Consider the following 13,906-nt stretch of genomic DNA (forward strand, 5'->3'; position numbering starts at 1 on the left):
GTTACCATTTTTTGTGTCTGAATAGTGAGAACACTTGAGATTTACTCTCCTCTCAAACTTCAAGTATATAGTGTAATATTAACTATATTCACCATGCTGTACATTAGGTTTCCAGAACTTATTCACCTTACAGTTGAAAGTTTGTCCCCTTTGACCAGCATTTCCCCATTTTATCCACCAACCAGTATCTCCCTATTTCTTCCACCCTCCAGCTCCTGGTAACCACCATTCTACTCTGTTACTATGAGTTTAGCTTTTTTATATTCCATATATAAATGATATCACAGTATTTTTCATTCTCTGTCTGACTTATTTCACTTAGCATAGTGTTCTCCGTGTTTCCCTATGTTGTCACTAATGGCAAGATTTTCTTTTTTTGAGACTGAATAATATTCCATTGTGCATATAAACCACATATTTTCTATCCATTCATCTACTGATGGTCACTTAGGTTGTTTCCGTACGTTGGTTATGGAAACCAAGCCATACTCTCAATGTGTACAAATATCTATTTGAGATCTTGATTTCATTTCCTTTGGATATATACCCAGATGGGGGATTGCTAGATCACATGTTAGTTCAATTTTTAATTTTTTGAGGAATCTCTGTACTGTTTTCCATAGTGGCTGCACCAATTTATATTCCCACCAACAATGTACGGGGTCTCTTTGCTTCACATTCTGGCCAACAATTCTTATCTTTTGCCTTTCTGATAATAGCCATTCTAAAAGGTTTGAGATGATATCTCATTGTGATTTTGATTTGCAGGTCCCTGATGATAGTGAATTTGAATACCTTTTCAAAATATACCCGTTGGCCATTTGTATGTCTTCTTTGGATAAATGTCTGTTCAGGTCCTTTTCCCATTTTTAATCAGGTTATGTGTTTTGTTTTGTTTTGTTTTTATACTGAGTTGTAAGAGTTTCTTATATATTTTGGATATTAACCCCGTGTCAGATATATGGTTCACAACTATTTTCTCCCATTCTGTAGGTTACGTTTTCACTTTCTTTTTATCTTATTGAGGTATAATTTGGCATACACCATTATGTTAGTTTAGCTCACATACTTAACATAACTTTTTAATTTGGTGAGAATGCTTAAGATCTAATCTCAGCAACTTTCAAGTATACAATATCATGCTATTAACTACAGTCACTATGCTATATATCAGATCCCCAGAACTTACTCTTCTTATAATTGCTATTACTGCTATCATTTTTTAAAACAAGCTATTAACTGTTAGAACAGTTATGAATAAGAAAAGTAAAATATTTTAGTTTATCTTCATTTATCCCTTCTCTAACACTCTTCCTTTCATTATGTAGATCCAAATTTCTGCCCTGTATCATTTTTATGTTCTCTTAAGAGCTTCCTTTAACATTTCTACCAGCAGCAAATTCCCTCAGTTTTTATTTGTCTGAGAAGGTCTTTATTTCTTCTTCATTTTGAAGGATAATTTAGATGGATACAGTATTCTGGTTATTTTCTTGCAACATTTTAAATATTTCACTCTCACTTGTATGGTTTCTAAAGAGAAGTCTGATATGTTTCTTATTCTTTTTCCTCTATAGGTAAGTTTTTTTCTCCTCTTCTTTCAAGATTTTCTTTTTTTCATTTTCTACAGTTAGAATGTAATATATTGAGGTGTAGATTATTTTGGAATTCACTCTTCTTGCCATTTTCTAAGCTTCCTGCCCCTATCATCTGGTGTCTGGAAAATTCTCAGTTATTAATATTTCAAGTATTTCTATTGTTTCTCTCTCTTTCCTTTCCTGGTATTTCAGTTAACATGTATATTACTCCTTTGTTAGTTATACCTCAGATGTTCAATATTTTGTTCCTTTTTCATGCTTTATTCTCTGTCTTTTCAATTTAGGAGATTTCTATTGACTGTCTTCAAGAAAACTGATTCTTTCTTTGGCCATGTCTAGTCTATTGATGAGTCCATGAGAGGCATTCTTTATTTCTGTTACAGTGTTTTGATTTCTAGCATTTCCTTTTGATTCTTTCTTAGAGTTTTCATCTCTCTGGTTATATTACCTATCTGTTGAGGTATGTTCACTTTTTCTATTCAAGCCTTTAACATATTAATCATAGTTATTTTATATTACCATTCTGATAATTCTCTGCCATATCTGAATACAGTTATAATGCTTGCTTTGTCTCTTCACACTGTTTTTTGTTTGTTTGTTTGTTTTTTGCTTTTTAGCGTGCCTTGTAATTTTTTTGGTTGAAAGCCATGTGTGATGTATCAGGTAGAAGGAACTGAGATAAAGAGGTCTTTAGCGTGACATATTATGTTTATGTGGGTAAGAGTTAGGCTGTGTTTACTGTTTTCTATAGTTGTGGGTATTAGAAGCTAAATTTTCCTAATGTACTTGTATATGTCTCCAGTGTTTTCTTTGGGTTTTCCTAGAGACTGCTTCTTAAATAGGGACTGAGGTTTGCAGTTCTTTCAGCTAAAAGCCTTGTAATCACACAGGAGCTTGACTGATGTGGTGGTAAGCATCCTATAATCCTGTGATAAAGTCTCAGTCTTCTAATGATCCTGTGCCTTTGGGCTGTGACCTTTACAAGTGCCTCTCAGCTTTCCTCTGCTTCTTCGATTATGAGACAGCAAAGCTTTAGGGGGCTGAAGTTGGATATTTCTCTTTCCTCTGATACCCTAGGTTTGGCAAAACCCAAGTAATTTAGGCTCTGCTAAAAGATTTTCCCTTGAAGGCATTTCTTTGTTAAGAAGAGCAGAATGCTCTGGGCTCATTTCAGGATAGTTGATTTTCCCTTTCCCCTGTCAAAAGCATAAGGGAATTTGTCTCTGATCTTCACCCTGAACTGGTAGGGCTCCTAGAAGCAAAACTCATGAAAGTATGGGGCACTCCTAAGATCAGATCCCACAGAGTTGTTTTTTTTTTAACTCTCAAGCTAGTCCATACTGCACCTGTAGTGACTCATCAATTACAGTTTAAGTGTTTTTATTCATACTGGCTCCCATTCCTAGCCTTTTGCTCCCAAAGACACTATGATTCTCAATATTTGCCTCTCTCCCAAGTTTTGAGGGGCGGGAGTTCACCCTGGGACCTCAATTACCTGACAGATCTAAGAAGAGTTGTTGATTTTTATTTTATTCAGTTTTTTTCTTGTTGTAAGGGTAAGAGTGACAACTTGTAAACTTTTTCTAGTATTATTTTTTAATAATAGGTCTTAACCAAATGAAGCATTCAAAGATAGTGATTTCTGTCACCTGAATTTATTATTATTATTTTTAATTTTGCCAGTGTTCACTATTGCCTATAACTTGCCTTCAGTGTTAACTCTTGGAATGAGATACTTCTGAACTTATTTGACATGTATCCCAAGATCGCCTCATTTGTATCTTGCATTTCAAAAACCAGTTTCTTCAGTGTCTCTCTTTCACACTTTCGGCAAAAACCTGTTCCTATCTTCCCTCCCAGAAAACACTTCCTTCTTCCTTTTGTTTAAGCAGTCTTCTCAAGCCTTCTCCAGCTAATTTAGTCAATAATAGTCTCTCCCTTTTTCAAAATCCCATTGTAAGCATGACTGTACCACCCTGTTTTACCTCATTCTGTCTATAATTTTTTCAGCTGTTTAGAGCTTGTCTCCTTGTTTAAATTTGAATGCTTACTAGGAGCAAGCATCTGGTCTTTTAATGCTTTTATTTCTCTTACACAAACTGTCTATCCCAGAGCTAGGCATTTAGGGGAATGACAAAGAATCATTGATAAATGTTATATACCAATATTTGCTAGGAAGTTGTGATTACTCTGTGGAGCGATTTATAGACGTAATACCAACTTGCTCCTTAATTCCAAAAAAGCAAGTCACCTCTATATTTTCAAGAGCTGATAATTAAGACACCTCATATATATTAATAGACGGATGAAGGATCATTTTTCAAATCCTCTCTCCAGTTTCTTTCTGCTGCCTGTGAAGAGCTGTTTTTGGAAACTGCATTAGAAATGAAGAGGGAAAGGCTTGCTCTGGAGGGACAGTATCAGCTTTCTGCCTCATGCCTGGCAAAGGCTGTGGCTGCCCTACACGTGAAGCTTTAAATCAAACTTAATTTGTGGTGCCTAAGCAGCTTCTGGCACTAAAGGGGGGTTATTCCATAGCAGGTTACACATAACTAAAATAATTGAGTGTAGTGCGATTTACTCATAGCAGGGAGAAAATGTAGAGAGTAAAATTCAACATAAACCATGAAGACAGTAAATTCCCATTTCTTTTTCCTTGGTTAGATATATGTTGGGACAGGAAAGAGAGAGAAAACTACAACTTTGGCCAAGAAGAAAAAAATTAATAGAAAGACTATTAGTAAAATGTGGTTAAGAAAATTATTATACTAAGGAGACTTACTCAAGTTACAAATGCCAGTATTGTCAACTCTCTGATATGTGCATTATTGGAAGGAACAGAAACAGAGTTAATTTTAAAAGCATGTCTATCTGGAATATAATCTGGGTTTAGGATTTCAGTATGAGAGTTTCTCAGATTCTAGGAACTCTCTTCCACCAACCCAACTTTAAGCCCTTCCTTCTCTCATAGGGGCACCAGAAGAGATTAATCCAAGCCAATTTTAAATATCAATATAAATATTTTTGGAGGAGCCAAAATTTAAAGAATTCGTCTTTGGATAATGGAGTGTTGATGTTTAATAACACTCCTTTGTATTTACATAATTTTTAAATCACTGTAACTCATTTTACCTCCACGACAAAGTTAAGGTAAGTATATAGGTATTTTTCCCAACTTAAAGTTGAGTTATATTAAGATGCCATTGAGTTAATGACTTTGTAAGAATCCAGCCTGAGCATTTAAGTGGGAGGCTGGCATTTATAACCTAGTTTTCTCTGAGTATAGTTCTCTTTTCCAGCTTTATGCTAAATGCCAGTAAATCAGAAGGTTTTTCTCTAACTTTATAACCCAAGTGTCCAAAAAAGAGATGAGAATTACTTTCAGCACCCCAGTGTTCCACAGTGCAAAGTCATGTATTTAACAACCTCACCCCAGAACTTAATGGCAGGACTTTCACCATTTAGACTCACAGTTTGCTCTTTCTTTGGTCAAAAGCAGGAGACCGAGAGGAAAATTCGGCAGGGTACCCACTTTCACCTCACCTAGGAGGCAGCTGGCCATTGGGAGAATATAACTCTCTAAAGAAACAGAAGGCACACTCCTCAGGAAAGATTCCTGGCAACTCAGCTCCTCTGTGAAGAACGCCTGTTACTGGCCATTCAAGACCCTTTGCAATTTCCCTTGAGAAAGCAAAAAGCAGGACTGTGAGAAAATATCACATGGGGCAGAGTTTCTCCTGTGAATGAGTGGGGAGGGAAGAAGAAAGACAAATTGTAAGCAATGTCTGGAGCAAGTAGGATCATGGTAGGTGGCTAGTGTCCTTGGGGGATTAGGGCAGAGGGATATATGCCTGCATTGGACAAAAGGCAGGACAAAGTAGAGAATGGGCTTCTCTCTGATATTCAAGGATAGAAGGCCACTAAACTCCTTTAGTTTACTTCTCATAAGGGAACCATTTTCAAGGTCCCTTTCTTTACCCTCTTACCCCCTGTTGTCAGAACTCTGGCCTCTAACACAAACCCTACACTCCTACAGACTTTTTTCCTTTTATACCATGGTGCAAAAATCCAATTTGTTTTCATAAGCTCAACTTAGAATATGAAGTCCAATGTTTCCTCCTGTTTACCACACAAATCATATTGGCTTCATTTATCAAAGCCTAGTGGCCTGTTAATATTTCTTTTTACTGAGTGAAGTCCTCACTTTTTTCCTTTCCCATCTGATCTTCGCATTAAGAGTCATTTTTTGTGTTTTCTTTTTGAAGTTTCCGCACATACACCCATCAGGACTGTCCAGCCCACTGGAGACCTTTGTGAGCTACATAACCATCTTCAGTCTTTGCATGGCTACACGCTCCTCAACTCAAACCAATTCAGCCAAGAATACTTTCCTTTATTCCAGGCTCCTCAAAGAACATCTTGGAGAAAAAGAAGTTGAGTTGGCACTCATCTTTGATTCAGTGGTGGAGGCTGACCTGGCGAATTATACCTGCCATGTGGAAAACCGAAATGGACGAAAACATGCCAGTGTCCTGCTGCGTAAAAAGGGTACTGATTTTTATAACTGTTATTATAATTTATTTAGGTACCAAATAACTATTGAAGTTAGGTATGTTTCTTGGCCTGATTTTATCATTTAGTATAAATTTATAGTAAACATTTTGTCATTTTAAGGAAAAAAAATCTCTCTTGCTGTGGATATTAGCATAAAATGCCTGTGATCTTCCATACCACTAGGAAGTGGATAAATGAAATGAAATATCACTATGTGTTAAATCCAATGAGATTAAATATGCCTTGGTTATAAGTGTTATATAAAGTTGATAGGCATTGACATTCAAAATTTCTTTATTTTTCACCATCGTCTTATATTGCTTAAATGAAATACTAGAGGTTTTACTATTGAATTAGAAACAAAGTCATTTTTTATTCCCTGACTAAAATACAAATAAAAATAATGAATAGTATTATATAATGTTTTTACAATTATAATAAATATGAACAATATTTCATGATATGACCCAGTGTTCGAGGCCTTTAGCAGGTGTATATATATTTAAAATAGTTTGGTATTTATATAGATCCCTTTCTAGAGGTGATTCCATATGGGGTGGAAATTGTATATAATGGGCAAAGAAAAGAAACTATAAATTTACAAGTAAAAGAGATAAAAGCAGACATAAGAACAACAATCCCAGCAGCTGGAGCAGCTTCTGAGATTGGATCTTACCCTGCCACGACTGTTGGTTACTGCAAAAGGCTGAATAATTTCTGTGTCTGTGCATCTGGCAAAGGTTTTGTAAATGTAACAGAACAAATGTTCTCAATCAGTGTTCTTGTTGTCTAGGCTATAGAGCAATAGAACAGATTCAATCAGTAAGGTCACTAGTTGAACCTCATAGCCAAGATGGAATTTCTATTTTCCAGCCAGCCCTAATACTTAACCTTGACCAGCAGCTCTAAGAGAAGCAAAGAAAGGTCATTATTCTGAAAATAATGCTTTTATCTCTCTAGCACCATTTCTTACTCTGTTGGACTTCTTTCCATCTTAAAATAAAGGAGTATGTAAATATAAAAGAGTTAGGGATTAACAGATATACAGTACTAAGTGTAAAATAGATAAACAAGGACCTACTGTGTAATATAAGGAACTATATTCAATTCCTTGTAATAACATATAATGGAAAAGAATCTGAAAAGAAAAAATATATATGTACGTATATGTATAACCAAATTGCTTTACTGTACACCTAAAACTAAAATTGTAAATCAACTACACTTCAGTAAATTTTTTTATAAAAGAGTCTAACATAGAAAGTGAAATTAGGAGACCCTGGTTAAGGAGATCCTGATTCAGTCACTCATTCAGCTACCTGGTTCAGAAGGACAAACTTTTCTGATTAGACACCCTAAACCTTAGTTTCCTCATCTATAAAATAGGGGTAATAATATCTACCATGTAGTCACTTTGAGGTACAAATGATAATGATACAGTGTGAAATATACCATGCTTAGTCAGATAACTTCTATGCACTAGGCCACCATTTGTCCACCTACATAAAGGACAGACCTTGATCATCCAAATCCAGATACCTTGTGGCAAGGATCACTTTGGTCCTGTTCATCTCAGTCTTATTTTCGGCTCAGAGATCCTCCAAGCCAGACTCTGCTGCACCTCTTGTATCCTCAGGATCTTGGACAGTGTCTGGCCACTAATAGGCACTTAGAAGAACCCATTCTAGTTAATGAATAAAGTTCTCTTTTATTATTGGGGATCATTATTTTATTATTGATGAGCATTTTGCTAGGTACTAGGGATTAGAGTGCTGAATAAGATAGACATCCCCAGGTCTGTGTGGGGCTTGTAGTTTTCAGGGCAGTGAGGGTGCAAAGAAAGACACACCTTAAAACTTAAGCAGAAAAAAAAATTGCACAAAAGAGATATAGTATTACAATTAAAATCCTGCTATGAGGAAAAATAATGGAGAGGTCTTATCATTCAGTCAGTAGAGACCTAAAAAGCTTTGAGTTTTAAAACAAATCCTTTTCTCTTTAATAAGTAAAGCAACTACTAGCAGCCCTTGAAATTTCTGACAATCTGACACTAGCAACCAAGGTACACCGTAAAACTGCTGCCTACATGGCTTCCACAAGGAAATGCATCTAAATCATGAGTAACTGAAAATAGTAATCCTCATCTTCCTGATCTCTAAAGATTAGAGTTCCCAAGGGTTCAGGGTGCCTCTTCTCACTCACTTCCCAGATGATTTCATTCCATCTCCACCTCAGTTTTGCTTATAATTCATATGCTGACAACTCCCAAGTTTATATCTCTAGCTTTGACTTCTTGTGTAAACTTCAGAGTTGATTTTTTAAGTGCCTATTCAACAACTATTCTGAAACTCCACTAGTAGACATATCTAGTAGGCGGATCAAGCTTCACTTGTCTCAAACAGGATTCCTGATTTCTGCTCTCTCTAAACCTGATCCTCCAGTTGCCTTCTCCATCTCTATCACCATCCTTCCAGTTGCTCCAGCCAAAATCCTTGGAGTTATCCTTGACTTTTTTTTCTCTGCTCACACACTGTATCTAGCCTACCAGAAAATCCCATGGCTCTGCTTTTAAAACATATCTAGACTCTGAGCACTTTCCCCCCTTCACTGTTACCATTCTAGTCTGAGCCACCAGCATCAATTGCCTGGCTCACTGCAATAGCCTCCTAACTGGTCTCCCTGCTTCCCCCTTGTCCCCTTACAGTCTGATCTTATCACAGCATCTGGAATGATCCTTTTAATGTGTAAGCCAGGTCATATCATTCCTTTAATCAGAATCCTCCAATTACAGAACTCTTACTGTTACACTTAGAATGAAATCTCTGATCTTTGCCATGGCCTTCAAGGCATGACACAATCGATTGCATTTCTGATCTCATTTTCTATCACAATCTGCCTCAAACCTTGCACACACTAGCCTACTTTCTATTTCTCATGCTTACCAAGCATAGTCCTGGCTCTTGGTCTTTGCACTTGTTATTTCCTCTGCCTGGAAAACTGTTCTCCAGCTGTTCCCATGACTCACTTGGGGTTTTCATACAGGTCTCTGCTTAAATATTACCCACTCAATAGACCTTTCTCTGGCCACACTTTATAAAATACTACTACCCAGTCACTTTCTTTTTTACAAAATTTGGTAGGTTTATTGAGGTAAAATTGACAAAATTGTAAGATAGTAAGTGTACAACGTGATGACTTGATATATGTATACGTTGTGAAATGACTCTCTCCCTTGAGTTAAATAACACATCCATCACCTTACATGTTTACCTTTTATTTTTTTGTGAGTGATAACATCTAAGTTCTACCTTCCTAGCAAATTTCAATTATACAATGTCATACACTATAGTCACCATGTTATAAATTGGACCTTAATAAAAGTTTGTACCCTTTTATCTACCTCTCCCAATTTCCTCCCCCATCCCCTGACAACCATTTTTCTCCTGTTTCTATGACTTCAACTTTTTTTTTTACAGTTCCACATATAAGCAATACCATGCAGTATAGTATTTATCTTTCTCTGTCTGGCTTATTTCACTTAGTTTAATGGCCTCCGGGTTCATCCATGTTGTAGCAAATGACAGAACTTCCTTCCTTTTTAAGGCTGAATAATATTCTACTGTGTATATATATGCCATATTTTCTGGATCCATTCATCCATTGGTGGACTACGCATCACCTTTCTTTTCCCTCTAACTTGGCTCTGTTTCTGTTTGTTGTATTTACTATTCTCTGATACCATATTTGTTTTCTTCTCCCCCCCGCCCTCACACACTGGAATGTAAACTGCATGAGAACAAGGACTTTTTCTGCCTTATTTACTGCTGTATCCCTAGAACATAGAATATAGTAACTGCTCAAAATCACTTGTTGGGTAAAAATGCTCCTGGACCAGCATAGTAGGGTGGGAGATGGATATCAGGCATTAGTAAAAAAAGGATTTCTTTGAGAACTGGTCTTGACTAGTGTCTATTCTGGGTTGTCAGAATGCACTTATTTTTTAAAAACTTTGACTTTCCAGATTAGGGGATGAAAATCCAAAGACCCCAGCAGCCAGCACATATTGAATTTAAAAAAAAAAGAGGGCTGGATATTAAACATAAGCTAGAGAAGATGTGCCTTCCTTTAAAGGGAAGTCACTACTCTTTTCTAGAAGATTATTGCCATGCCTGCTGGAACGTGAACCTAAGGATATGAGAGCTTCAGTTTTCAAGTGAAGTTGAAAGACTAGATATACGATATTTTGATTTTTAAATATTAGTATAATTTGTGGAAAACATATAGACCAACAAACCTTTTTTTGCCTCATGGTATACCAGTTTGTACTCTGTTTTAGGTAGCAGTTAAATTTTTTCACTGTGCTTTGCAAAAGGATGCAGTTCACCTTCTCTTACTCCATATTCCTCTGGAGCTCTCAAAAATATGGTAGAGCTCCAGAAAAGAGCAGGAAGCCCTATCATCTTGATACAATGTATTAAATCAGACTGAACTCATTTGTCTTGCAAAACTCCAGATATTTCCCTTGGAGTTGAACCTTTTAGGCTTTATCACAACATAGCCTGGCATCAGTAACCATAGTGTTTCCACCCGGAATATGAATATGGCTTGTTTTATGGAACAATAACTTCCTGATGAGCTATAAGTCAGATATTAAAAATGCCCTAAGTGATCATTATGGAGAAGAAACATTTCATGAATCCTTTCACAAACTGAAAAGGCCTTTCCTAAAATGAAAACTCGTGTCTAATATATGCAATTAACAGGGTCAGGCTTTCTCAAAGCAAGATGTCCCCTACTTATACATCTTCTACCTGAACCTACTACTACCTCACTCTCCAGTGGACTATTTGCCAATAAGTACAACTATTTTAGTAACAAATCCATTCCTTTTTTTTTTTTTTTTTGGTGAACCAAGGATCTGAACTTACGCTAGGGAAATTCTGAGAATTATTTCTTCTCTGTATATACTCCCTTTCCCACAAACAGAAGCGTATCACTGAATTTTTCTCTCTTTCTCTTCACTACTAGTGCTACTTTCCCACCCTGAACCCCTAACCTGTATAGGAAACCCTCAGGTGGGATTTCCTAACCTGCTTCCCAACTTAAGAGCAAGTTCAAACATTTTCATTCTTCCCGCTCTTCAGTTCCTTGACGTCAGCTGCTATGTGTCCCATTCTATATTGTCTGATCTTAATGTTCCAAGTGAGAAAATAGTTGTGTTCGAACTAAGAAGGTTAAAAGAACTACACATGTACTTTGGGTACCTAGAAAAAGTTACAATCCCATAAATATTTGCTGTTCTGGTTATCGCTGTCCTTGTGAAGTGTGTACAAGACACAATCCAAATAAAATGACTTTCATCTTCTCAGTCAGGAAATGTTCCTAGAAGTATAGATCCTGCAGAGATGGAAAATGGCAGTTGAAAGCAGAAGACAAAAGAAAAGCCAGGTGTCATCTGGGTGATGGCAATTCTGCCCTCTGATTATAGGATACACGTTTCCCTACTAATGTGACTGCCTGGGCTGTATCAAAGAATACTGGTTGAATCTCAGGGACTAGGTTCACAGTTTTCGATGTAAACAGCCATCATTAGGTAATATCTTTCAAAGACATTTTTATAAAATGGACCCCCAAACCACAAAGGTACTTTTCACACCATGGTTTTCTTCCATAAATTTACTGTTCAAAAAGGTGTCTACTACTTGGTAGCACAAATTGTTCCTGCTGCTGAAGTTTTCCATCTACCTAATAGCAACTCTACTCTGTAAATAACGTAGAACTTGTTGGAAAAAATTCCCATTCGGTGACTTTGAAAACAGTTGAAAGCTGTTCTGACCAGAGAGTGAGACACAGAGGGAAGAGAGACAGAGATAGAGACAGAGAGACATACAGAGAGAGATTTCAAGAGTTACCATTAAATGAACATTTTACAATAGGAAAAACATGTTGAATCAAGTAACTCAATGACCTAAGATCAAAGAGAAGTCCGTTTTCAGAGTAACCAAAGGGAAAAAAATCATATTGCTCTGTCAGCTTAACACTGGTTATTAAGAATGCGTAACTGATGTAACAGAAAGTAAGCAAGCAAAGATTGTGATATTGCAGCCCCATGGAGGTCTCATAAGCAAGCCTGCCTTACCACCCACATAGAGGCAGTCAGTGGTTCTTGGAGAGCCACTTTCTGTATCCAGGGCAGGAGGCAGGGTTAATGTGTGGTAGGATTATTTTTTACCTGAAATTTTGTAGCTTAATTTTCAAAATGGACACCTCTTACAGCAGGCAGGACAGAGACAGATTCCAGTTTCCTTCCTATGCCTACTCATTATGTGGCCCCTCATAATGTTCCTTATTAACATAGTTTGACTCTCATAGCAGCTTCACTCCCTTCTTTTTCCACCCTCCTCCCTTCTCCTTCCTCAAAAAGAATGACATTTATTTATGTTTCTTACGCTTCTATTCAGTGACTCTCCTGATTGGCCATGCTGTCTCTGGCCACTGCCATCTCTCTCACTCCACCTCCTTTCAAATACCAAATTCTCTATTCCCCCATGAAACCTAAGACTTTTTTTTTTCACATACTGGACTTCAGGGAGCCCCTCGTTCCTCCCTGGTATAGCTACAGGATTCTTCAGTACCCTCCCCTGAAGTACCTGAGATCTGCTCAGTCCTAGCATTCAGCCTGGTGAATTGTAGTTTAGCTTTTTTCCTTGGAAGTGAAATAGCAGAGGAAGCCAAAATTCACTGCAAGTCACCTGTTCTTGAGAAGCGTTACCAACAGTTCTATGGAGGAACAGGGAGAAGGATTTTTGTTGTCACCTTCCAGACTGGAACTTATGAAGCTGTCATGTAATAAAGAGAACCTTAAATATGAAGTTCGACTATCTAGGCTCAAGTCCCATCTTGGCCACTTCTTAGATGTGTGCCCTTGGGTAAGTGAATTAAAATACTGAGATTCTTAGATTCTTCATCAGTAAACTTGGACTGACAACTCTTGCCTTAAAGGATCACTTAGAGAATAGACAGTAGACTGGTTGAAAATTTTTATCTATAATATATATTACTTGTAGTATATATTATATATGTTTATCTTTTTTCTTAATCTTGTTCTATTGAGCCTAACTTATCTTAAGCAATAAATCTATACAGAGACAAGGGACAGTTTCAGGGAAAAGTTTATGATTTTCCTATCAAGAGACCTTCAAGAAAGGCAGTCTGTCATGGTCATCAGTTTGACTTTGACAGTGCCCCAGAATTGATGCATCCAGGGAGGCTGATTGATGCTAACCAAAGTCATAAGCAACTGATGTACAAACTAAAATGTCACTCCCTTTTTCAGTTTGTAGTTACACAGTAAGCTGAATTAGTAATAAAAGAGTCACTTGGTAATTATGGAATTAGATTAAGGAGAGGTTTGCTAATCTTTAAGGCAGTTTTATCTATATTATGTTGAGACCAGTCAATGTTTCTGTCCCAGAGTGGAAAATATGTCTCTGGTCTGGTGTCTTTCAGATTCAGCATTTCTCCTCTGGACATTGCTGAATTCATATTCTAATTTCTTCTCTGACTTCCCCTTTCTCTAAATTCCATGATAGTATCCTCTCTTTTGATGATACATCCTAGATTAGTTACTACCACTAATTAAGCTAAGTCACAGGTAAGTCACTATTCCCTGAGCCCAGAATATATTACGTCTCCTTCCATTATGTGTTGATTTAATTGTTCCAACCCTCAGAATTCTAGGGATGCCCCAGTGGAGC

At 37.0% G+C, this 13,906-nt stretch overlaps 1 protein-coding gene across 1 annotated transcript in view; it reads left to right on the forward strand.

Annotated features, from left to right (window-relative positions):
• The window catches only part of IL1RAPL2 (interleukin 1 receptor accessory protein like 2), a 436,774-nt gene that overhangs the window by 403,165 nt on the left and 19,703 nt on the right, over window positions 1-13,906 (forward strand). The window contains exon 6 of the mRNA XM_072956493.1: window positions 5,998-6,143. Coding sequence (XP_072812594.1) covers window positions 5,998-6,143 — 146 coding nt within the window. The remainder of the gene's footprint in view (window positions 1-5,997; window positions 6,144-13,906) is intronic.

The sequence above is a fragment of the Vicugna pacos genome, chromosome X (assembly GCF_048564905.1).
Source record: "Vicugna pacos chromosome X, VicPac4, whole genome shotgun sequence".
Taxonomy (NCBI): Eukaryota; Metazoa; Chordata; class Mammalia; order Artiodactyla; family Camelidae; genus Vicugna; species Vicugna pacos.